Source organism: Macrotis lagotis, chromosome X (genome assembly GCF_037893015.1).
Source record: "Macrotis lagotis isolate mMagLag1 chromosome X, bilby.v1.9.chrom.fasta, whole genome shotgun sequence".
Classification (NCBI taxonomy): domain Eukaryota; kingdom Metazoa; phylum Chordata; class Mammalia; order Peramelemorphia; family Peramelidae; genus Macrotis; species Macrotis lagotis.
In genome coordinates this window covers 135,552,477-135,579,597 of record NC_133666.1, presented here as the reverse complement: position 1 = coordinate 135,579,597, position 27,121 = coordinate 135,552,477, and the positions used below count along the sequence as shown (strand labels likewise).

The 27,121-nt window shown below is 35.7% G+C and overlaps 1 protein-coding gene across 2 annotated transcripts in view; it reads left to right on the top strand.

Moving 5' to 3' along the window:
• The window catches only part of MAD1L1 (mitotic arrest deficient 1 like 1), an 894,370-nt gene that overhangs the window by 367,565 nt on the left and 499,684 nt on the right, over positions 1 to 27,121 (top strand). The window contains exon 1 of one of the 2 annotated variants that reach the window (XM_074208802.1): positions 26,002 to 26,352. The exons of the other annotated variant lie outside the window; for it this stretch is intronic. Within the exon in view, the coding sequence (XP_074064903.1) occupies positions 26,341 to 26,352 (12 nt within the window). The 5' untranslated portion in view covers positions 26,002 to 26,340. Of the gene's footprint in view, positions 1 to 26,001; positions 26,353 to 27,121 lie in introns of those variants that run through there. 2 annotated transcript variants of the gene reach the window in all.

The window sequence follows — 27,121 nt, the reverse complement described above, 5'->3', positions numbered from 1 at the left end:
AGATTACTAACTTGCCTGAGATTACATATCTGAGATTTGAATTCATATCTTACTGACTCCGGAAATGATGCTTTTCCATTACACAGTCCAAAACCTTTTTTTAAAATGATAGTAGCAGAATTTTGGCTTTAAGTATAAGGAAAATTGAAAAGAACAGATAATGTAAGTCATAAGTTGCTTTTGCTGATCTAAATAATAGTTGACGTTTATGCAGCTCTTTTGATTTATACTTTTGATATAACTCCTTTGAGATACACTTAACAATTCTGGGAAGTAAGAACTACAGGTTCTGTTAATTCATTTTACAATTGTAGTTAATTGACCTAAATACCTAAAAGTTACATTTTATTAGGGAATCTAACATATCTGGAAACTATTCTATATAACTAATTTTTCTATACTGTAGTTGTCTGGAGTACACTAAAGGAGGCAGCTAGGTCACTTAATGGATAGACTTTGAAAGGTCTGGAGTTGGAAAGACCTGAATTTAAAACCAGCCTTAGACACCAGTTCTGTGACTCAGGGCATGTCACTTAAATACTATTTGCATAATTCACTGGAGAAGGAAATGGCAAACTATTCCAGTCTATTTGACAAGAAAAACTCCAGATAGAAAAAAGAAAAAAAAAAAGAAAACCTCCATGGGGTCACTGAATGACTGAATACAACAAAATTGTCTTAGTTTTTCACTTGAACATGACTCTTTTGGGGTTTTGTTGGCAAATATGCTGGAGTAGTTTGCCATTCTTGCTTCCCTCCCTGAGGCAAACCGGGTGGAGTGACTCGGATCTTCCTGTCTAAAGGGCTGACACTCTATCTGCAGAGCCACCTAATTGACAAATATGTAGAAACTAACAATTTTAATAAGAGAGTATACTTATTTTCTTACTTTTTTAGCAGGGGTGACTAAGCAAGTCTTCACTAGACATTAGAACATCTATTGGCAGTTACTGAATTTACTCAACTCTATGTAATGAGGGTTTCTTTTCACATTATTTTAATTCTGTCTTTTCATCAGTTGATATTGATTGCGCCATCCCCTTCTAATTAGTCAAAATTAAGGAGGTTTGAGTACCCAGAAAATAGCCAATTCTTGAAGGACAGAGAGATTCTTTTTGTAATTGATATCCTGAGAAGTTTTTTCCTCTGACTTGTATTTATAATGATTTTCCTTATTTAAAGTATGTTTTCTTATATTTAATAGAAACTGACATACAAACCTCATTTGTTCTAGCTTTTGGTTTCATTTTTAACTGGAGGTGGGTCGAGTGAGGAGTGGTAAGAGGAGGGCTGGGGAAAATATAATGAGTTACTATTTAGTGCTTGAATCCTTATAAAGGATTCAAAACCTACCTTGAAAGATGAATTAAATAAAACTTGAGAAGTTTCCATTTGAGCTAGAGTATGCTGGAATCAGCAGTTCTCAGGTCTACCTCAAGTAGTATTCCATAAAAAAACTGCACTTCTGTTCTACTAGGAAGTCGTCATAGAAAGTTCAAACTGACACCTGCCATCAGGTGTCAAAATGAACTCATTTAAGACATTTTGTGAAGAAATTCTAACCTATGTGTTTGAAATCAGGACTGACAGTCACTTTTGTATCAGCATTACTTTCAAGTCTTAAGAGTTTTCCTGTTTTTTAATGATTTTTTGTTTGTATACTTCTGGTATTTATCCAGATACATTGTATATATTACTGTCAGTTTAATCTTCCCAAAATATTGCTTTGTGCTGACATCACTCCTATTTATGTGCTTCTGAAAGAAGGTGGAGAAAATCTCACAATTGTTCTCACTGGGTCTGCTACAAGTTTGTGTTATATGACCTCAATTTTACTCTTATTGCTGTTAGACAATCCTACTATAATCTCCCTTGTCAACTCACTATCCCATTCTCCTCTATTCTTCTAAAGCTTTTCATCCCTCCTCAAATCTCCTGTGGTTCTCTCCCTGCAGCAAGAGCTGAGACTCTTGCCTCATTTTGTCGGTAACATGGAATAATCCTCATTTAGCATGGCCTCCCTTTGCTCTCTCCTCTTCCTCATCTCCTTTTACTCAGGTGCCTGCCACCATTTTCTGCTCACTCACCCCCCCATCTCACACAAAGTAATCTTATTCCTTGTCCTGCACAAATGATATCATTCAGTATTATCCCTACCCTATCACTTATTTTCAACCTCTCTTTATTTACTAATGCCTCCAGTCTGTATTATCATGATATATTTCTTTTTATCTTTGTGACTAGACTCAATTCCCATGTGTAGAGTTTTAGTTCCCATTCACTCAACTTCAGAGACATAGAGAAATGGTTACATCATTAATTTTGCCATTATTTACAAATATTAGATTCCATAACCATGAGCTCCAAAATTCCTTTCTTTCATCATAATTTTATCATTCCATCTTTCCTTATGCTCTGCAATGTACCCCCCAACCGGGAGACCATGCTGGCAAGAGAATCTTGGGAGAGGAAGAGGAGAGAATCAAGTAGAAGAGGATGATCATTAGTGTCAAAAACAATTAGAGGCTGAAGGAAAAATGAAAATTGAGAGGTCATTGGAATGTGAATTGACAAAAGTCAGAAGCTAGATTGTAAGGGGTTCAGAAAATCGTGAGTGCATTTTTTTTTTCCTGGATATGATAGGGAGCAACTGGAGTTTGCTGAGTAGGGAGGTACATGACCAGATTGATGACTTTGATGACAAATTGGAATGGTGAGAAATTTTTCACAGGCAGATCATTTAGCCAGCTGTTTCAAAAAATTTGCATGAGAGGAGATTAAGGATTGTTTCCTGTTAGCGGCATAGTTAGAGGATAGAAGGGAATATATTGTTGAGGTATTGGAAAGGTAAATTTGATAGGCCTTAGCAATAGATTGAATAGGTGGAAGGGGGAAAGAGTAAGGAGTCTGGAATGTTACCATGATTGAACATCTGGCTGACTGGAAGGAAGGACTGGAAGGTACCCTTCAACAATAATAATAAATTTTGGTAATTGGACAAGTTGAGTTTAATTTCTCTTTAGGACATCCAGTCAAGGTGTCTAATAGATAATTTGAGATGTGAGACTATAGGTCAACAGAAAGGTTAAGGACAAGCAAGTAGATTTGAAAATTATTAGCATAAAGATAACTCAGTCCTTGGGGGATTGATGAAATAATCCAAGTTAAATAATAGTATGGAAAGCTAAGAGAAGAGCATCCAGGTCAGAGTTCTATAGGTTAGTAGATGAAGATTTAGCAAAGGAAAGCCTGAAAGATCAGTCAAAAAGGTAGGAAGAACAATGGCAAAGGTTACTGAGAGGTCAATGAACTTGAGAATTGAAAAAAGACCACTGGATTTGATTCTATTCTACTATTTCTTATTGTTTCATAGAGCCATTGCTTTGTATTGGTTCCTTTCTGACTTTTATGGAGTTTACTACTTTAAATTTTATTTTCAATATTTACCCTTTGCATTATTTTGGGGTCCCCTCTGACCTAGCCATTCTTTTCTTTGATCTATCAGAACTTGTTACAGAGTTACTTTCTTTTTTCTGGGTTTACCTCTTAACCGTTTCTTAATCCATAGTGTATCTCTCTCTCTCTCTCTCTCTCTCTCTCTCTCTCTCTCTCTGTGTGTGTGTGTGTGTGTGTGTGTGTGTGTGTGCACATACACTCAAGCCACTGAATAGGGTAGGTGCTGTCTGACCACTCAGTAAGTATTTCTTAGGTGCTTACAGTGTGACTCTGCTGTAAGCCCTGGGGTTCCAGATGGATGTAGAAAATGCCTATTCTTGTCCCCACCAAGAGGGAAAGACAAAACAAAAAGGAGGGAGAAAAGGGGAAGGGGGGGCACTTTGCTTAAAGTTGTGGTAGAGAAAGTCAAGCAGAGATGCTGTGCAGCTGGGAGAGGGAACATTGACTTGCATTTCTTCTGTAAATGGAAGGTTCTGGGAGGAGCCCAGTAACTGTAAGATGAGATTTCAGGAGCAGAGAGGACTTCCAATCACACTGTTCCCTTCTACCACAATAACTAGATTTTGCATCCTTTCCTTCTGGCACATTGTGGTTATTGAACTTAATTACTCTCTGTGTTCTTCGCTCCTTATAAGACCCAATCTAGAATTAGTTTCACCTTTTGCTGGGGCTTTTCAGAGATTGTGTTGGTTTTGGGTTTCCTTCAAGGCCCCTTGGTGTCAGATCCCTCTGTCTTCTCAGTGTTAAATGTGCTAAATTCCTTCAACTACTTTCCCCAATATTGTGTGCTTCAGTCCCTTTGCTGTATTGATTGTTTTAGTGGCAGTGTGCTAGTGAGAGGGCAACCAGTACAAACCTTGATTACTTGACTGTGGCCCATTCAAAGGGCAGTGTAGGACAGAGCTATGACTTTGACAAGTAGTACTTGGTTCAACTCAGAGCCATATCAAGAGAAAAGGCAACTCATTGTCTGAAGGTAGGTTTCAAAGGACCTTCAAGAAGACTACAGAACCACAAGATCCCTGGAGTCTGACTAGCCAGTTGCAGGACCTTATGGACATTGCTTCATTTCCGCCTTCCTTGGCATGTCCCCTCTCAGCCATCTACTGAAGGGTATGTTGACTGGTCTCTCCCTGATCTGACCACATTGTCTTGCACCATCCTGGGAAGGAAGAAAGAAGATATTGCTGTTTCTTTGTACTCCCTTTCATTTGTGTTTTTAATTGATGTTGGTTTAGAACTTTGCTGAAACCTATGTAGGAGAACCAGGCTTCTCTACATTGTGATTTTTGTATGTTTTGAAGACATTTTTGAGTCAGTAAGGCAGAATGCCACCCTAAAAGCTGTGTTCCAAAAAGTTATCTTCTATATATGTATATATATACACACACACAAATTATTCAAGATTCAGTTAAAGATAAAACAACAGAGTGCCTTGTTCAGCTATTTTTAGATGATTAAAGCCTGAAAATAAATGCTGCCAATTGTGCATTCTGCCATCATCTAGCAGATATATTGCAGAATTTCAAGAGAACAAAGATTTGTTCAAGATGGCAAGATCTTCTAGGTCCTTTTCCTTGAGGATTCAGTGCTTCTTATTTCATACCTTGAAATACTGCAGAGCTTTCTTCTGCAAGAGATCTCTCATCACTAAAATGAGTTTGACCTAACCATCCACATAGGAAAAAACTGATGAATGAAGGATTCCTGTTATCTTGATAACATGAGGTTGAATCAGCAAATGATGAAGCTCATTCATCAGCATAAGTATTTCCTATAAATAGTGCAAATGGATGTTCATGTCCAGAATTATACAGGAGGAGAATGGTAAAGTTGATTCCCTGAAGGAAGTTGTAAATGACCTAAATTTCTCTCAGAAATAATGTTTCATACTTTTATTACTATCAGTATTTAGTCAACAAGTATTAAGTGCCTCCTCTATGTCAGTCATTAGGCTTGATACTATGCTCACAGAAATGAAACCAGAGTTCTTTTCTTTCAGGAAACTTACCTTTTGTCAGAAAATGTAGCACTTACATATTCATGGATATCCTATGTAAGTATAGTAAAATTTAGGAAAAAATATATTCTGGTTGTGAGCAGGAGGCAACATAGAACCAATAAACCACCAAAGAACAACAGGAATAAAAGTAGTTGTCAAGGAATATTATGATAGGAAGAGAATATGGACCAGTTATGTGTCAAAGACCTGGGAATATAAGTATCCAGAGTGCTCCACTGATGCCCTTGCAATGTTTGGAAAAAGTAAGAAAGGCCTCCAGTGTATGTGGTACAGACCTTCTGGGATGAGGAGAACTTTATAGGATAAGCAGCTGTCTATGGGATGCAATCTGGATGAGATTACAGTTTCACTTGAATATTTGGCAATTTTGGAAGCATGGGTAATTGATGACTGGTAAATGCTTCATGTGCAATGAGATCTTTGAGGTTATTTAGAAAGATACAAGGAATTCTAAGTGATATAAGTGAGAATGGAATATATTCCAGGATGTTTAGAAACACAGAGACTGAAGATGGAAAATCATGTGCAAAAAACATCCAGGTCAGCCTTGCTGCCTCACAGAGTCCTGAAGTATGTCTTCAGGGGTGAGTTTGCATCAGGTTGGGAAGGGCTCTAACAGCCAAATAACAACAGAGCTATTAGAATTTATTATGTATGGAAAGTCTGACATAGTCTGACATGGTCAGACCTGTGCTTTTAGAAAATCACCTTAATGGAAGATGCATTGGAGTAAGGAGAAAAAATCAGTGTGCTCTTGTAGTAACAGGAAAGAAAATTGTTACAGCAGCCTTCTATGTGGTGTCTTGAAAATCATATGGGCTATATTTGCCAAATAATTAAACATGAATGTCTTGGTGGCAGTAGAGAGCGTGGACAGTCTTCAACACTAAACCAAAGAAACTGCAAGCACATGTAAAGGATGTCATTAAAAAAAAATTGGTTGTCACATGACAAGACTGTATGGTCAGAAGTACTTCAAACCTAACAGTGTCCATGGAGAAGAATGGCTCCCTGTGATGAAGTTTGGGGAGCTGCATAGCACTGAGTCTTTAGGAGTTAGCAGCTTGTATCATTGGAGGGAACATCCATCTCTCTCTTTTTAAATTTATTTAAGGCAGTGTGGTTAAGTGACTTGCCCACAGTCAGGTCCTCCCGACTGCAGGGCCATTGCCACCTAGCTGCCTTGGGAATATACATCTCAATCACAAATTCGTTTGATGTTTTGCGACATTTTTTTCAACTAAATAGTAATCTCCTTGAGGTCTGCTTCCATTTTCTATTCATGTCCATGATCTTATATGTGTACAGTCACCAACATCACCTTTGTCTTAATGTTTTAGGTTTTTATTCTGTACAATTGCACAGTGGATCGACATTAATGTGACTTGATATTTCTGGTGTCTTTTACCAGAAGTTCCTTGTTTACTTCTTATTTCTATATGGTAATAAATCCCAGGGTCAGATTTGATAATCCAGCTACTTGGTCTTTTCAGACTGAGATAAATGGAATCAATATTTTTCTAAATGCACCTGTCAGAACAAAGGATCTGTGGTCAGTGATGGACTAGTTAGTTTGATACTTTACTCTCCTATTGGTCTTTGCCTTTAATTACTTTGGATTTTCATCTTTCTCAAACAAGCTTGCACGTGCCATTGTAGGGCTAGTGTGATGGTTATAATACTTCATTACCTCTTATAAAAGACTGTATTTTCATACCTCCAAAGAATAGTGAAGGATGGTGATCATGTTTTGTTTTTTTTCCCTTCATTCTGGTCTCCTCTTTTTTTCCCCATATACACTTTGATTCAAAAGCTGGATATAATGTAAAAAGCACTGCACTAGAACTCTGAAGAAATAGGTTTGAGAGTCCTAGATCACTGCATTCTAGCTGTGTAATTCTGGACAAGTCATTTTGAGCCTTACTTCATATGCTTATGAGGATAAAATCATGGAATACATGAAAATACTTATTTAATCATAAGACTGTGCAAAATTTAATTTCCTATTTTCTACCTTAACTATCTTTACTTAAGCTCTTTGTCCTACCTGAAATCCTGTCTTCTTTTATGCCTTCTTGTTCCCAATTCAACTTACATTCTCCTTATCCAAGAGCCTTTTCTTCTTTCCTATAGACTTTGTCTCTTTATGTTTTCAATTTCCCTGACCTTATGAGACACAGAATTTAGTACTTACTCATTCTGTCTCATTTTATACTATAATTGTTTAATGTAGATCTTGATTCTACAAATTTTATTTAAGCCCTGCTAGGTATGAGCCATAGCTCCTGTTTCTTTGGTATCCCTTTAATGTGTAAAATAGAACTGGACATGCATTACCCTCTAAGTAAGTAATTGATCTCAGCTCTTAGATTTATTATGCCTATTCCTTTCATCAGTTATTATGAGTAAATGAGCTTGGGAAGATTTGGGAGGAAAGATAGGTTCCTAAAGAAATATTTCTAGGCAACAGCAAAAGTTAACTGAATAAAGTGATCTATTATTTGTGGGTAGATTATTCAATGTATGAGTCTAAAGTATTTGTCATTGTAGGGAAGGAGGACACTGTCCAGAATGCTTACATACTGATTTCCTTCAAAATCAATATGAAGTTATTACATTTGGACAGTTGTTAATGTTAGCTTTAGCTAATTTGATGAAGATAAATCTACTATAAAAAATTAACCAGATGATATAGTACAAAACCAGACAACTGCTCTTTGGACTATCTGCATTTGTGGATTATATAGGCTGTGTGCTATTATGAATTATTTGTTGCTTCACTTATGGTGTGGACCATGTCTTTTTCATTTGTTTTGTTACTTGTCTAATTTTATTAGTATTTGGAAGTCCCTGTGAAGAAACTCTTGACCATTTCAGATCAGTACCTGTTTTTAAGTCAAATGTCTTAGAGAGCTTTTTTAAGGGCACTTAAGCAATTAAATGACTTGCCCAGAATTATGTCACCATCCCTAAAGGCAGAGCTTGAATTCTGGTCTTCCTCACTAGGAAGTACTACATAGAGCATGAGAAGATATGCAGAGCTTGTATTTTGTAGTGGTCAATGGAGTTCTTGCACCAGTAAGGTCACAGTTATTTTTGAGTTCCTACTATTACTGTAAATTAAAATGTAGATACAAACATAGACTATAATCACAATAATGGTTCCTTTTTCCTTGTGCATAGTTTTGGGGAAAAAAAGTAGTTGATTGATCTTGGTTCATACTTGAATAGCTGTCTCCCCAGCAAACAGTTATTCCTTTCACATGTGGACTGAATTTTTATTTTTCAAAAACATTCCTCACTATAGAAAGGAAATTAGAATTTAAATAATAATTGGAAAAAGATGAAACCACTGAACTAATTTTATAAGAGGAGGTGAAAGAGAGTATTATAATTTAGACAGGAAAAGATTCTGGTATTCTCCTGGAAGGAAATATATGGTCATTTCTTTCTTCTTCCTCATAATGAATTCTAAATATATGGAATATCTTACTCCATTTTTTCCTCTTTTCAGTAGGTCTTGTCAATATAAACACTGGACATTTACAAGGGGTTTTTTTTTGGTCATATTTTGGTCATATTTTCTCTTAGAATTGGAATTCCCCCAACAAAACTAAAAAAAACCCCAACAGTTTTTCAACCTCCACTCAAAAGGTAGATACTCTTTGATACAGATCTCTCATTACCATCTAAAGTAGCCATTTCATTTCTAAACCTCTTTTAAGTGTTGAAGATTTAATTTTTATTAAGCCTAGGCTTTCTTCTTTACTATTTCCATTCATTTCTCCTAGTTTTACAGTTCCATTTTCCATCTGATAGTCATTTCGTCATTTGAACAGAGATATTATGTCTCCCACTTCTTCTTTTCTTTATATTACGTATTCCTAGTTTCTTCATTTACTATCTTAATGCAGAAACCTTTTTTTTTTCTGTCAAGGACCATTCAGATATTTATAACTTCATTTGAAGGCCTTAAAAATTAACCTGCTATATTTGGTCAAACATTTAATTACTTCATCCCTAACGGTCCTTAGATGCATTGAATTTTAAGTCATGCAGTTGGCACTGCCATGGCAGTGCCAGACCAGATGACATCATGGGTGACACATTCCCTCCCCTGCCTTAATGGTTTATCTTCAGACTCCTCACCATGTTGATTGTTTTTTATAGGTGCTTCTGCTTGTCAGTATCCTTCCTAATGTGTGATAATCAGAATTAACCATATTTTACTGACTATTGTCTGACTAGGTGTTTGGTCATCTGCCTTTTTTTCTTTGATGGAGAATATGAGTTGGATCTATGGCATGTACTTATAATCTCAGCTACCAGGAAGGCAGAGACTACAGTGTCTGTTGAATGCAGAAGCTCTGAGCATAGTAGCTAAGGTGAAATAGTGGGGGTGGGCTATCCAATTGCTTAAGGTGTGGAGAAAGCAACTGTGGAAAACTTCCCCTGATGATTAGTCTTTGAGTAGCTATACTTTGAGCTATGGGGGTGGGGGGAGAGAGAGAGAGACAGAGAGACAGAGAGAGAATTTGTTTAAATGGGTAAGAGTTTAATGAGAAAGTTAACAAAAGGATCATGCAGTATATGGGAGGAATAATAAATAAACAGGAGTTTTGAAGGTCTAGCATTTGTCTGGAACTTGAAAGATGAAGTTCTATTAGAACATGTTCTTTCTCACCACAAGAGAAAGGTTTCTTTTTCCAAGGACTCTTGGATGGGCAGACCATTCCTTATGAAGACTGATACTCTCTTGGAACTGACAGCACCAGTGCAGAAACATTGTCATCAGGGTGCCATTTCATGTAAACTTTAGTTGCCTGTCTGAGTTCATTAGCATTAATAATGAAGACTTCAGTTGATTGTCACAAAGACTTTTCCCCTATCAACCTCATACACATTCTCATATTGTCTGAAATAACTGGGCAAGAAGCCCAGATAGAAAATTTCTGAAGTCAGTGGGTTAATGTATATTAGGGTTGAACTTGTAAAAAGGGAAAAGTGTTCCTACACATTAGAATAGTGAAGTTTTGGTAAAGTGTTATTAATGAGAAATAATACCCTATTTGGAAATAAAAAAGAGTGGGAGAATTTAGAAGTTAAGGGGAAAAATAGAATCACTGGATTTGAGCACTGGAAAGGACCTTAGAGGTTCTATTACAGATGAAGTTAGATTAAAAAATGGGGGTGGGTGGAGAAAATGAGACTTGACAGGTTTTTTTTTTTTTTTTTTGGACTGGACAGTTTTGATTTAAGCCAAGCTCTCATATGATCTGATCTACTTTTCTAAAGAACTATGCAGGTTTTTATGAAAAAGTTTTTCAATTTTAAAATTGTATGTATGTCTGGTAAGCCTCAGAGATATCTATGTTGAATATAAGGAATCATTATTCCAAACTGATATATTAGCATAAGGGGTTGTGATCTCAAGAAAAACTCTTATTTTTATAGTTAGATACTTGGATAAATATCTTTCCTCTCTGGATCTAAGTGCCTTTTTAAAATTCATGGATTTAAATTAGATTATCTCTTAAAGCTTTTTCAATCATTCAAAACATTACATACATTCATATATGCCTGCCCCATTATTACCACATATCTACTTCTGTGTCCTCTGGAATCTGTCCACTCTGACTTCCTTGCTCCTTTTCACCTGACTCCATCTCCTCTCTCTGTGCCTTTGCACAACTCTCCTATTTGTCTCACATCCACTTTCTTCTCACCTTTACTTCTTCAAATCCTTGCTTTTCTTTCAGCTTCTTTCCATATTGTGTGGGATAAGCATCCACTTAAAAATCCACTTTAAAAAATGAGCAAAAAAGAAAGTTGATTTTGGCTTTTCTCGAGAAAAGGACACACTCCAAGTCTCACAATGATCAAGGAGCTGCCCCGAGGTGACAGTCAAGCAAGATTATATGGCCTAGTGCGATTTCCCCCTCCCTAGCTCCCTCTCTTCCAACCTGATTGGTTAAGGTTTTCAGAGTTACAGTCTTCATGCAAAAAATCTACCTGGTAACAAAAGAGAAGAATAAAATGTTTTCATAGAATATTACCTCGCCATCCAGATGGTGAGGATATCAGAAGAAGATTTCTAATGACCTTTTGTGTCTATCTAAATGAGTTAATGTCTGAGTATGCAAGGTCTTCTTCTAAGAAACTATTTTCTTAGTTTAGTACTTATTATCAAACAAGAGAAAGCAGTCTACTGTTCTCCCAGTCTATTATCAAGTAGGTGGCTAACTAAGAATGCAAGGTCTCTTCTCTGGAAATATTCCACTATTTCCCTCCCTAACAGAATCAGGAGGGTGTTTGTCTGGGAATGTAAGGTCTTTCTGGAAATAGTCCACCATTTCCCTCCCTAACAGAATTGGGATGGTGTCTGACTGGGAATGCAAGGCCTCTCTTCCTCTTTCTTCTAAGAATAGTCTAAGAGTAATAGTTTGTCTTTGTTTTAATGATTTTTAATCCTGAGAGGACTTCACTAGGAATATTAACTCTTAAGAGGGAATATTCCACTCAATATCAAGTCCTTCCTATTTTTTTTCCTCCTCAAACGATGCTTTCCCTTCTTTTACCCCAAGGCCTTATGTTTATCTTTGGTATCAAGCTTGTATTTGTCTTATGTGTATATGCCTATTCCCTATATTTATATCTGTATCATCTTCTGCAATAAAATAAAAACTTTTCATCACTTAAACAACCAAGAAACATTATTAAGCACCAAACATGTCCCAAGTGCTGGTAAGATAGAAATCTTGGAGAGTAGGGAGTACCTAGTTGAGAGCAGCTAGTGTAATTTTGTATTCAACAGAGTTGTGTGACTTTCTTCAGAAGGAATAGGACCAGAGAAGACAGACGGTTGACATAACTCAAAATTTGATTTCTATAAAGTATAGATTGTGTTAGGAGGTGGTCAGGGAATAAAAAAGTAGGGGTTAGGGGCAGATAGGTGGCGCAGTGGATAGAGTACCAACCCTGGAGTCAATAGGACCTGAGTTCAAATATGACCTCAGACTCTTATTATTTATCCAGCTGTGTGACACTTAACCTTATATAAATAAAAATTTAAAATAAGAGTAGTTGCCTGAGAGTATGAGTTGAAGAACCAGGAGGTTAGGATGTTCAAGGTATAATCAATATGTTTATTTGAGTCTTGAATTATGATATTCTTGGGAGCAAGGTGTTCAACTGCTAGAGAAAGTTGGGATAGTGCTCTGGGGCCAGTAGGTATTGCACTAATTACCTGGATTAGGTGGAGGACATTTCCTCAGCCAAACTGAGACCTGGGAAAGACCTTAAACTAGAAAGGTCACCCTCTGCATCTTGGGTCATTACCAATCATCTTGACTTTTGTCCTGCCTCTGAACTTTGATGACTGTGGAGGAGAGAAAAGGCTGATGTCTCTGCACTATTTTGCCTCACTTAAATCTAATTCACTTGCTAATCTAAACACTGCTTGCCTGATGTCACTGGCTCTCTTTGATAGGGAAGGATGAATATCAATAACAATCTGGTGAAAGGGAAAGTGTAGGAAGACTGGAAAGGTGAGAGGGAAAAGTTATAAAGGCTTTGGTTGACAAAACAGAGGCTTTTGAAATATATTCCTGCAGGTGATAGAGACCTCGAATTTATTAATTAGGAAATGTTGTGTATTGTGGTGCATGGCATGGTCAGACTTGTACTTAGGAAGATCACTTTGACAACCAGAATAGATGATGGAAAGGGAGGGGAGAGACAAGGGGTGGTTAGACAAATCTGCAGTATTGGAATAGTCCAAATATAAGATTTGAGAGGTTGTGAGGATTGAAAAATAGTCTTGCTGGTCATCTAGTTACTGATATGACCTGGAAATTAGATCTTCTCTGCATATTAAAATTTTTTTCAATGACCTTTTTTCCTTTCTTAAAAAACCCCACAAAATAAACAATAGCCCAATAGCCCTGATAGCTTTCCAGCCCTTACCTTAAAAGAGGGGAAAATGGAATAACTTTGTTTCTGTAAGAAATAAACATAGTCAAGCAAATCAAATTTACTCATTTGCAAAGGACAAAATATATTTCTAGTTTTTCACCTTGAGTTCATTACTCCTCATTAGTCCTCTAGCATTATGATTGATTATTACCTTGAACACAGGTCTGAAGTATTTCAGAGTTGTTTTTCTTTAAATTGTTGTAGAAATTGTTTTTATTTCATTCTACAGTTTACAAAGATTTTTCCAGAGTTTTACAAAATTATCCCTTTCATCATTTCTTATGATACAATAATATTTTATTATGATCATTTACCATAGCCATTCTAAATGAATGGATGTCCAATTTGCGTCCAATTCTTTTCTGTAGCAAAATGTGCTAATATAAATATTTTTATTACATGAGTCCTTTTCCTCCTTTAATTTTTTTTGGAGTAAAGACCTAGGGAATACTAAAACTAGGTTAAAGAATATATATACAGTTTAATTTAGGACAATTATGTGGTACAGCAGATAGTTTCAAGCCTGAAACAGACTCCTCTTGCTTAGTTCAGATCTGACCTCAGACATTTAATAGCTGTATAGACCTGAGAAAGTCACTTACCCAGTTTACCATAGTTTCCTTTTTAAAAATGAACTGGAGAAGGAAATAGCAAACCAGTCCAGTATCTTTGCCAAGAAAACTCCCAATGGGTTCATGAAGAATCAGATACAACTGAAAAATGAGTGAAAAACAAAAAGTAATTTAGTTACTTTGGTTACTTAAATTGGTTCCACAGTTCCAAATTGCTTTCCAGAATGGCTGGGAAAATTTAGAACTTTACCAATTTTACCAGCATTTCTCAAACTGTTTTCATGTTTCATTTTTATCATTTTTCCAGTGTGATAAGTCTATCTTCAGAAATCTTACAATAAAAAAGCACCAATATGAACATTTATTTTTAGTGATAATAGAGCATTTTTTCATATAGTTAATTGTTTGATGTCTTCCTTTGAGAACTATCTTTGAACATTTTTATATGAATTGCTATCATTTTAATATATTTGAATCAGTTTCTTTATCTTATATGGGTGACCTTTATCAGAAAAAATTATTGCAAAACTCTTCCTAGTTATCTTTTTACTAATTTCATAATCAGCTATTTTGTTTGTGCAAAATATAATTTTACATAATTAAAATTATCCCTTTTTTTCAATGTGAACAACTTTCAGAGTTGTGAAGAAAGGCATTTTCTTGCACATTTAACTAATTTGTAGATAGTGTAGCTTTATATCTTGGTTATTTTTTTCAGAACTAATCATATTATATGATATCCAGACTTGGTCTAAACTTAATTTCTGTCAGAATGCTTTCTAATTTTCCCAGAAATGGTTTGAACATTGACTCCTGAACTAAATATTTGACATCTTTCAGTTTATTGTGTACTTAATACTATGCTCATTTACTTTCTACAATTATATTATTATTATTAGTCTTTGTTAGATTTATTCCATTTCTGGCCAGGAATCTGTCATCCTTTATTTTAAGCTATTGTACAAAAATCCTAATTACATTTTCAATCACTATCTTCTAAGCCATCTGTTCTCTTCCCAAATTAATATATCTCTTCCTTCTATATGTCTTGCCTTAAAGACCAATGGTGAGGAAATCACATTCTGTGCCCCTGTGGTCTTCATTTCTCCCCCCTAAGCCTTCATAATCATTGACAATTATTTTTGTATTTTTTCTGATTCTGTAATTTTTGCTCATATGGGTAGCTGTAATCATTTATGATAATTCTTAGGAGATTCTCTGTTATATCTTGGATGAGTAACCTGAGGAGGGAACAGAATTCTCTAATGTTGTTATCAGTTCAACAAATAGTTGCCTTAATTCTCTTCAGCAGGAAATCACCAAGTAATACTGCTCTTTACATCTTCCTGTCACTCTTATTGAATGATCTCTCACCTGATAACTTATATAACTTTACTTTTATCATTCTTTGGAGGACAAGCAGCATCTTTGTACTCAGAGCTTCCAGCTTCCTTCTCTTCCTGAAAAACCTTCAAGTTGTTTTAAGCTCTTAATTGTATAGATCCACCCCTTTTAACCTCTTTCATTTCTGTATAACACTTACACACTCCAAAATCCTGAAAATGGTTAAATTTCTTCCTTCCAGTTGGTATCTCTCAGTTCTCTCCTCCCTTCCCCCTCCCCCTTAACTTTTTCTTTAACTCTTTCGTATGAATACTTAATTCTGCCTAATAGCCAGGAATGTGAAATGGCAATATTCTTCTAGAATCTAGACCATGTTAATTCCTCATTCCTGATGATACAAATGAGAATGTTTCCTTGATTTTCTTAAGTGCCAAGCCCTTCATTGTTTTTTCTTTGTTGTAGCCCACATAGTCTTTAGCAATGAAGTTTATTTTTTTAAATGCCAAACTGTTGACATTTTTGCGGGATAGGGATTAATGGAGTGGCGCAGTGGATAAAGCACTGGCCTGGGAGTCAGGAGTACCTGGGTTCAAATCTGGTCTCAGACACTTAGTAATTGCCAGCTGTGTGGCCTTGGGCAAGCCACTTAGCCCCATTTGCCTTGCAAAAAAAAAAAAAAAGATGTTTAGAGTTTGCCCAGCACATTTTCTGCAATATCCCTGTAAAATGGCAGTTTGAAATTAAATGGAGTTTGAAATTACTGAAGTTCCCTTTTATTTAGTGGTTGTTGCATCATATTACTTTATGTCATCACTATTTAGAATTTTACCTTGTTCTTGCTGAAGTAATACAAGCTGACATAATAAGAAAAATTCTGATTAAGCTTCTGTGGTATTTGGTGTTTGGTTCATTGACACTTTCTGATATGCTTTTGAATTGGTTATTTATAGGAAGTATATTAAATACAGTCAGCTCTTTTTTTTTTTTTTGGCAAAGTAGTGGGGTTAAGTTATTTATCCAAAGTCACCCAGCTAAGTAAGTATTAAATGTCTGAGGTTGGATTTGAGCTCAGGTTCACCTGACTCCAGGGTCAGTGCTCTATCTACTGTGCCACCCAGCTGCCCCAATACAGTCAACTTTGAATTATCCCCTTTGTTCATTATCTGAGGGAGATTTTTCATCACTCAACCCTAATGAACTTTGTGTTCAAGTTTGTGCCAACCAGTTTGGAAAACATGATTCCCCTTCCTTTTAATCTCCTTCAGTTAGACTTGCAAGCATGACACAGAAAGCAAACTGAACTGTTTGAAAAGATTTTTGAAAACTTGGTAGAAATGTAGATGAACTTTATAGAAATATCAAGAAACGTTATCATCATCATCATTATTATTGCTAATCTACAGTTGTTTTGACCATATGGTTTAGCAATATACCACCACTGCTGTCACCACTGCTACTACTACCACCACCACAACAGGGGTATACATCCCCACAACAGTGCCAGAGTCCAGAGAATGAGGTAACAGAAGGTGTTTATATAATATCAAGTAATACTGGAGTATTTTCAAAACTTTTCTCCTTGTAAGACTGTGAGTGACTTGAGAGCAGAAATTATTTTGTTGTTCTTTGTATCCCCAGTACTTAGCGCAAGTGTTTGGCGTGTTGTAGTTTAAGAAATACTAGATGATATCCTATGCTGCAGGAAAGTAAGAGGAAGGGGGGATAAAAGAAGGAAGAACTGGAAAGGAGGAACGATTGGGGGAGGGACAGGATGAAAGGAGAGAGAGGATAGAATATACATGGGGAGAGGGGATAGGATGGAGGGAAATATAGTTAGCAATAGTATATGCTATTAAAAAACTTTTGAAGTAAGTTTCTCTGATAAAGGCCTCATTTTTCAAACATATAGAGAACTGAGTAAAATTTATAAAAATAAGAACCATTCCCCAACTGACAATGATCAATAGGATATGAATAGTTCTCAGATAAAGCTATTAAATCTATCTATAGCCATATTTTTTTTTAAAAAGTTTCACTCACTATTGATTGGAAAACTGCAAATAAAAAGAATTCCGAGGTATTATCTCATACCTTGGTTAATAGGACAGAAAGGGAAAATTACAAATGTTGGAGGCTATGTAGAAAAAATGAGATATTAATGCATTATTGGTGGAGTTGTTAACTGATTCAACCATTCCATAGAACAATTTGGAACTATGCCCAAAGGGCAGAATAGCATTTCATCATAATTATATTCCACAATTTGTTCAGTCATTCCCCAATTGATGAGTATCACCTCAATTTTCAACTCCTTGGCATCAGAAAAGTACTGCTATATATTCTGATACATATAGGGTTTTTTCCTTTTTTTGTTTTTCATATTTTGGGGGATACAGGCCTAGTAGTGGCATTGCTAGGTCAAAGGGCATATATGCTTTTATAGCTCTTTAGGCATAGTTCTAATTCACGTACTTGTCATAGCATCAACTCCCCTGATATCATGGTCTTCTTTGAAAATAAAAGGCAAGCATCATCATCGCCATATATGAGTATTACATATTCTTTATTCTCATCTGTAAAAAAGAGAGAGATGTGTTCTCATGGATCTTCTTTGAATCAACCTTAATCCTTATGTTGCAGTAAGCTTTGGTGTTTTTTGATGATATTTTCTTAGTGAGCATTATTGTGGTCATTGTCTTCTTCATTCTGCTTATTTCACTTTGCATTACTTTTTATATATATATATGATATATATATATATACATATGTATATATATATATATCATATATATATATATATCTTGCAAGCTTTCCCAGTATTCTTCACTCTTTTCATTTCACATAGTCCAGTAATATGCCATTATATCCTTTGGCCATGTGTTTAGTCATTTCCCAATTAATGTACATTTTTTTCACTGCTTTGGCTAGAAAAAATTGCTACCTCTTGTTTATGAGACCCTCCTTTTTATATTCCTTAGCAGTGGGATTTCTGGATGGAAAAGTATGAACATTTTGGTTCATATTTTCGTATTGTTTCCCCAGATAGACTAATCCATAACTTCAATAAAATTATATTAGTGTTCCTGTCTTCCCACAGCTCCTTCCTTGCTACATTTTTAAAATGATGGGTGATAAATTATTTTGTAAAATGTATTCTCTGTCTAAAAGTCAGAGAACTAAACTTCTCCTGAATTTGTATTATTATTCAGTTTGAGATTAAGTATATGTGAGGAAGTGGTTCTTCAACAAAGTCAAAGTTGTCAGAGTTCCTGGCCCCTAGTTCTGGCATTACTTACTTTCCATATGAACTTGGCCAAATCATATAGCCTTTCTGAACCTTGATTTCCTGAGGGACAATAATCTCTGCTTACTTCACAGGTTTGTGAAGGATTTGGGGGGAAAAAATAAAGCACGATTAAAACACCAGGTTAAATTAATATTTTACTTTGGAGAAGAGGTCCTAGACAGGATTGCTATAGATGAGATTCCATACTACTTTTTAGAATGTCTTATAACCAATATATCAGTTTAGTACGATTTCTAGCTAAGCATTGGGCACTTGGTATACATGTATAGTTGATCATTTATATATGCCCTAGAGATTGTTTTAATGTTTTATCAGTGTAGTGCACTCCATCTACCCTCACAGATCAGCATCTGCTCTGTAAGTTAAAATTGCTGCTGCACTATACTTTACAAATATAGGATCATATCTTACCACTGAGATATGTGAAAATGGTACTATTAACCTACCATAACAAGGGCATGTCATGTGAACTCAGATTTTGACTGAGCAGAAGGCTATAACTCTATTTATTAAACAGTACTTTCTCTGAAACATCTTATTTAGTTATGGAAATAAATCTTTAATTTCTTCACTTTGTTATTTTCCCTTAAGGGATCAAGCTGTGGCTTCTGGCTTCTGGAGTCATATCATTCAATCCCTTCTTCCTTTTCAACACAGGTTTGTAGTAATTCTGTTTGAGGGGAGAGTAAGGATCCATATTTTGTAGTGGATCTAGACTTTTCCTTATATCATGTCCTTATTTGCATAGCTAGGTAAGTTCAGGATCTGTGTGATCCTCATGTCTGGTGAATTATGGTTTCAGTGTAGTCATTTTTACATGTTCAGCTCTTCTGGGGCTAAGCCAGGAAAGACTTTAGAGACCATCTGTTAATTCTCCCCTCGCTATTTCCCATGCACAGTTGAGAAAATTGAAAATTTGAGTATGAGCTCATGACAAGTAGTAGAACCAGGACTAAAGCCAAGCTCTTCTCTATCTGGAAATTTTCTGAGTACTTACTTAAAGGAGGTATTTGGTTTGGAGTTTAGCATCAGGGACATTGATGTGTCAATGTCAGTTCTCTTTTCCAGGAGCTATATAATCCACTACCTAACTGGGGAAAGAGAGTCTTGTTATTTGGGGAGAGCATTCTCAGTGGGCAGCTCCCTTAAGTCAATCCAAGTAGTTCATATGATATTGTTCTGACGATCAGTGTTCTCTCACTAGCTGAGACCCAGTCTAAACTGCTTATTTCTTCCTTCCTTCTGTTCTTATCATGAATCAATGCTCTACTACCATTATGATAGACCGGGGGGGGGGGGGGGGGGAGAAGCTGGAAAAACCTGGCACAAGTCAAATCAAAAGCAATTTGACTTCCTGTGTGGGATACAAAGCTGCTTCATTCATCTGACTCACCACTGCTCTCTTTTCATATTCCCAAACACAGAGATCAAAACCTTTTCACCACTCTTGCCACTAGCACTCACAGCTTTAGTGTGATTGGGTTCTCAGACCTGACTTACCAGTTTCCTTGGTATGCCCTGAAAATTGTTATATTATATTATATTATATTATATTATATTATATTATATTATATTATATTATATTATATTATATTATATTATATTAAAATGAAATTAGTCCTGGTTTATCTATTTGTGCATCTTGAAATGTGTTATACATAATGGGTGCTTATTAGTATCATGATATAGTGTTAGAAAGATTTAGTTTTGAATCCTAACTCATAAGAACATAAAAGGGGGTGGCTAGGTGGCGTAGTGGATAAAGCACTGGCCTTGGAGTCAGGAGTACCTGGGTTCAAATCTGGTCTCAGACACTTAATAATTACCTAGCTGTGTGGCCTTGGGCAAGCCACTTAACCCCATTTGCCTTGCAAAAAATCTAAAAAGAAAAAGAACATAAAAGGACCAATCTACAGTAAATTAACAGTATATTAAATTTTTTTTAAATCTGTAAGGCAAAGAAATTGGGGAAAGTAGGATGAACATTTTTGTTTCAAGGTAAAATAATAATATAGCCATTGAATTGTAACAAATAATGTAATTATGAATTTATTATAAGTAATTGTTTATGATATTAAAATAAATTATAATAATTTAATGCACTGATGATTGTTTCTAATAATGATTATAAAGTATATTTGCACAGATAAAGAGAAATATTTAGTACTAAATATATTTCATTTTAGTCACTTATTTAGGAATCACATTTTGAATGCTTTTTATGCAATATTTGCCATAAGAGATTTTTTTATAAACTAAGGATACTTTTGTGATCCCATTCTGACACTTTGTTGTGACCCAGGTATGGTGGAATGTGGCTGGAGGAGTATCTTTGTATCTTTAGGTATGGTGGGTGTAAATTCTTATTTGCCCCTTAGATGATCTTCTCACACTTGCACTGAGGTGTTAGACTAGAATTCTCATTTTCTTTTTGGGATAAGGTAAAAGAAGGGTTAGACAATGTTGATGCTTAGGTATAGACAGAGGAAGAGAGGAGAAAAGGACTAAAAAGGGGAAATAAGATAAGGAATTATGAGTTTTTGTAAATAATGTCTGATAGCTTCCACTATTTAGTTCTGACTTTTCTGGACTGAAATAGCTTTTCTTTAAGCATCAATATTAATGCATTTCAGTAGCTTCTCGCTATTAGAAAAGAATTTGCTTTGACTATAACAAAGGGATAATAGCACCAGCTCTCCATTGTGCAATATTTATGTAATAAAATCCTAAGACCCACAATTATTGGTATTATAATTTGGCCACCACACCTATATCTTGGCCTTTCTATAGCTTCTGGAATTTCTCTCCTCTCAACTAGCAAGAAGACAGGAACAAAGTTAAATAGGGGGTATCAGTTTTTGCTCTTGCAAGTTTTCCATTTAGTTTTACATAATAACCTTATTTCCATTTCCTTGTATGTACTTTAACTGATTTCCCTTTGCAAGTATAGGACAGCATCACACCACTGAATTATGTGAAAGATGATGCTATCAACCTTACCATTACAAGGACATGTTATCTGAATTGTGTTTCTAGTAGTGGGGATAGATTTTCATGTACAGATCCACATTCTTCTTTTTTCTCCCACTTGCTGTAAAATGATTGGGTCAGATGAAATGTCTTCAGATATGGAACAGAATTAAACCAAGTGATCTAGAGAGGGTTATGATCCATAACTCCACTGTTCCAACTTTGCTAACCAGCCCAATATTTATTATGGTTGCTATAGGTTGCCTATCTTATCAATAGGGTTGAGGAGATCATCATCGTGGGTATTCATCATGTGTCAGAAGGAAAGTCCTAAAGCAAGTAAGAAATATAATGGTGTCATGAACTTCTACCAGGAAAAGAAGAGTAGGATGAGAATTGGCTTTTTTACATTTCTATTATTGGTTCTCCTTGGTAATTAGTTCTCCAAAGATGTGTATGTGTGTATCTATCTATCGATATATGTGTGTGTACATACAGATTTCCAATTATATATATATATATATATATATATATATATATGCATATTCATGTATATGTTTATATGTATAATATATTAGAAAAGAATGTTGGAATTCTTTGAGTCTAAACTAAGTTCCTCCCTCCCTTTTTTCTTTCCTATTCTGTTTCTTATTCTTTTTTTTCTGAAAATTATAAAGTGAATATAAACTTAAGAACTGAGTAAGATTTGTGAGTGAAGGTGACCCAGACTTGGTGAGACTGATTGTGTGGGAGCAGTTGAATGATTGGTTTGGAAAGGGTTTATAAAAAGAGAGAAAAACTGAAGGAAAAACTCATCTCAAGCTAAGCTACCACCTGTAGAGTGAGACAAATTTTGAGTTCCTTTTTAAAAGGAGCTTGGTTTGAGTGGGTGTAAAGGAGAGAATGAATCAGATATCTCAGCTCAAATGGAGTGATGAAGAGAGGTAGGAGTTTATTAGAATGAAAACAAATTAGAGCTTAGTCTAATTTTCAGGGTGAAACAGAGGAAATGCTAATCTACTCTTTTTAGTTTTTGCAGCTCCTCTTGGAGCTTAATGGAAGTAGAGGATCGTAGCAGTGACGTTTATTATTGATTAAGTGCTAGCAGCTATTCTATTTGACACATTTGTGGTCATTGGGGTGACTCCTTTTGAATAACTTAACTAAACTTGTTTCTTAATAGTCATGCCTTCCAGGGCGGCTAGCTGATGCAGTAGATAGAGCACCAGCCCTGGAGTCAGGTGTACCTGAGTTCAAATTTCGGCCTCAGACACTTAATAATTACCTAGCTGTGTAGCCTTAAAAATAATCATGCCTTTCACTGCTTAACCCACAATGTCCACTGAATCCATCTAACCTTCAAACATGATGGAATTATCTCTTCATTCTATTTTGTTATTTTTCCCTTTTTACCTAGGAGCTACATTTCAGGTAATCAGTGAATTAACAAGTATGTTTAAGCTCCTGAAATGTGCCAAATAAGAGCCTACATTCTAGTAGGGGAATATGTGGTGGCCATGGACAGGCTTTTAGTTTAGGGGTCTCAAGATCATTAGTGGAACAGTATTTTGTTGCATCTTTTCCAACAGCAGTAGAAATATTGATTCAATGATTTTTCCCAGAGCAAGATCAAAAGGTAGAACATGAACTATGGTAGTAGGAGTAAAATACAAGGGGCCTATTCTGGGTACTCTTTGGTGTTCTGGAGTGACTGAATGGGATGTGAAGAGCAAGCTCATGAGAGAAAATGTAGCTCCAATATATACATTCCCTCCTATTCACATGAAAAACTTAAGACTTTGTTGAGTCCATAGAGCTACCTGTGTGGTGTTATTTAGTACCTTGTAATGCCTTGGGCAAATCTTTTTTTGTTGTTATTCTATGTTTTCTCCCTTCTTCCATCCCTCCCCTCTCCATTGAGAAGGCAAGAAATACAATATTCATTATATCTGTGAAGTTATACAAAACTTTTCCTTATGTTGGGCAAAGGTGGGGGGAAGCTAGTGATGGGAAAATGTACTCAAGTTCATTAGTTTTCTTTGGAGGTGAATAACATTTTTCATCTTGTATCCTTTAGAATTTTCATGGTTCATTGTATTGATCATTGCCACAATATTATGGTCATTGTATATAATGTTCTTCTGGTTCTGTTTGCTTCACTTTGCCCCAGTTCTTATGTCTTCCTACGTTTTTCTGAAGCTATCTCTCTTATCATTTCTTAACCAGCATAATAATATTCTTTTGTGTGTGGGGGGGGGTGCATTGCAAGGCAATGGGGTTAAATGATTTGCCTAAGGTCACACAGCTAGGTAATTATTAGGTATCTGAGGCCAGATTTGACTCCAGGGCCAGTGCTCTATATTCACTGGGCCATCTAGCTGCCCCCTATAGTAATATTCTTTCAAAATCATCTACTTTAAAGTTCTATGTAACTGTTTTAGACATCCCTCAGTTGATTGGCATCATCTCCCTTTCTAGTTCTTTGCATGTCTAAGTCTTTTAACATCTTATGTCCTTAGTTTTCTCATCAGTAAAATGAAATTAGATTAGATCTTCTCTGATGTCTCTTCATACATTGTTTGTGAATGTATTATTATCCTTTGAAGTTCAACATTTTTGTGATATAGATTTGTGATCTATGATGTTCTAAATTTATCACTCTACTTTTCCCCTCACCCCTTTTTTCTGGATAGCTTTTATTCTTTCACTACTGCTCATTGTTTTTTCCCATCCCCTTCTTAAGTTAAGTACCTGTTTTGCAGAAGGTTGGCACTTGTGAGTCCTCCATATTATTCATTATTATGTGGTAGGCACTTAATAAATGTTTATTGATTCACTGAAGTCATAATAGTTTTTTTTTAATTTTCCTAGCTTAGTTCTATCCAATATGTCATTGATATAGTATTAGTCAAGCACATTATTACCTACGTGAGAAAAAAATCTTATTTATATTTAACAAATTTTGAGAAATACTACCCTCTGAGGGTCCTACCAAGCAGTATGAATACCTGTTTCCTTAGATTGTGATGTTTGTATAAGAAACTACCCCGTGTTTCCCCTATAAATAGCCCTACATCTATCTTTGTCCATATATATTTCCCCTGCTGGCTGGTATATATTCTAAGTTACAATTATTTTTGCTTACTCATAATTTTTCCTTCTGCCATTGCTGTCTCTTTCCTCCAGTTGTCTTTCTCTGTATCTTTCTCCTTTCTACTTCTTTTCATAACCTATCTTTGTATTCATGTGTGTCTGTGCACACACTTACATCCTGTATTTATTGGTACTTTCCTGTATTTATACTTTATAATGCAGTGTAAGTTAATTTGCACATCAAGATGGATTGATGATGATGAGGAATAGGAGATGATGACGGTGGTGGCTGATGGTGATTGCCACCCTCTCTATTTCTGTTAAGCAGGAAATTTTTCTCAATTATAGTTCCCTGCAATTAGTCAGGTTAATATGTTACATAATACTTATGCTATTTAAAATTAGTGGCTCTTCATGGCTGATTCACAAATTCATCTGAACTAGGCATTTGTTGCTTTTAGCATGTTGTATTTGTTATTGGATATATGTCTGTTAGTTTGGTCTTGTCTTGGTGTAGATACATTGTGTGCAGAAAGTTAATAGTTACCTCTCTACTCCCTGTGTGCCACCTTTTAGTATACAGGAATATTTATTGCCATGTTTCATGTAGATTTATGAGGCTATCTAAATATTGATTTCTCAGACAAACACTTGGATGAGAAGTTTCCACTAATACATATAACCTTCTCTTTACTCTTCCTCTCTGACTCAGACCTGTCACTTGTCTAGGGACTTGTCATCCTGCTCATTCCAGAACATTTTTATCCCTTTCTGCAAGTTTGCTTATTAACACAAAACCATAGAATCCTGGAAGCAGAAAATCTCTCCAGAGGTTAGTCTAGCTCTTCCTTCAACCACCATTCAAAACTCTACCAAGCTAAGCTATCCTGATTAGAGGATAGACAGTACCTAGAAGTCTTTTATTAATGTTCAGACCCTGCCCTTCCCCTTCCCCCTGTCTCCACATTTAATTGAAGCTCCATTAATTTGAGAAATACTCATTTGTAATTCCAAAATCTCTCATCTAAAGTCTTTTTCTATGGCCTCTTTTACCCAGTTTATATCATATTTGCACTAAAATTCTTCAAAAGTAATTCAATAGAATTTTTTATTTCAGAATGTTAGAATTGGAAGAATCTTTAGACATTATTAAGTCTTATAGAAGAGAAAATTGAAGCTGGGGGGGAATGGGGGAGGAGGTGCCAAATCTAATGTCTTTTAATTTATACCAGGCTCCTTACTCAGGACTTTTCATACTGTGGAATTGGCTATCAAGACCCATAATAGTTGTAGTTCACAGTTGTATAATGTTTATATTGACAGTACATTCTCCTCATAACAATTGTGATTGTGATGTAAGTAGTGCATGTATTCAAGTTCTCATTTCACAGAGGATGACCCAGAAGCTCCAAGAGCACATGCACCTTTCTATGCTTGCAGGGGTTAAATTAGTGCTGGGATGTCACAGGATGGCACACCTCTTTTTCTCCTCACTCCATCATGTGGCCATTCATGTGTACAGCTCCTCTCTAGTTTTTGGCACTTTTAAGCACCTGCTGGCATCTTGACTATACCTCACAAACACAACAGGTTCTGAATTTATGCTGATGAAGGTGAGAACTTGGCAGAGAGAGAGTTACACAGTCAGTTCTTGTTTCAAGGATGGATTATTCAGACCCTTTCTTTTGTATCCATCTTGAGCTATTTTATGACTCACTGGCACTTTCAGATGGGGCGGGAGGGAAATGGGCAAGCATGGGAAGGCAGAAGAAATGATGCTTAAATGGATTGATTTCATGCATAGTGTAGTGGAAAGACAATGGTTTGGGTCCATTTGACAAACTCCTGTGTGACCTTGGGCAAATCCCTTCCCCTTTCTGGGCTTTAAGTTTCTTCATCTTGAATATAAAAGGTTAAAATGAGTGAGCCTGAATGTTTTTTCTAGCTCTCATAATGTATGTTTATATTCTGAATCTCTTATTATGCAACTTTTGTTTCCAGAAAATAAGAGTGAAGCCTTCATCATAACAATTAGAGCATTTGAACACGTCTAGAGCAGTAGAACATTTTCTGTTCTAATATACAGAGCATTTTCTAGACTTAGAGCCATTTCTGCCTTCTAGGATATTATTGTTAGGTCTTGAGTGTTTTAGAGACTACTTAAGAGAGAAGGGAACTAAATTCTGAGTAAAGGTTGTTGTTTTTCATTTTTTAAATTTTTATTCACTCATTTATTTGTTTACATTTTTATCATGGAACCAGATTGAACTTTAATTTTGATTAAAGTCTGTGTTCAAAATCTGTGTCAAAATGTGTGTATGTGTGTGTGGAGGGGTAGTATATAAGCCAATATATATGTTACATTTTTATAGATTTGTCATT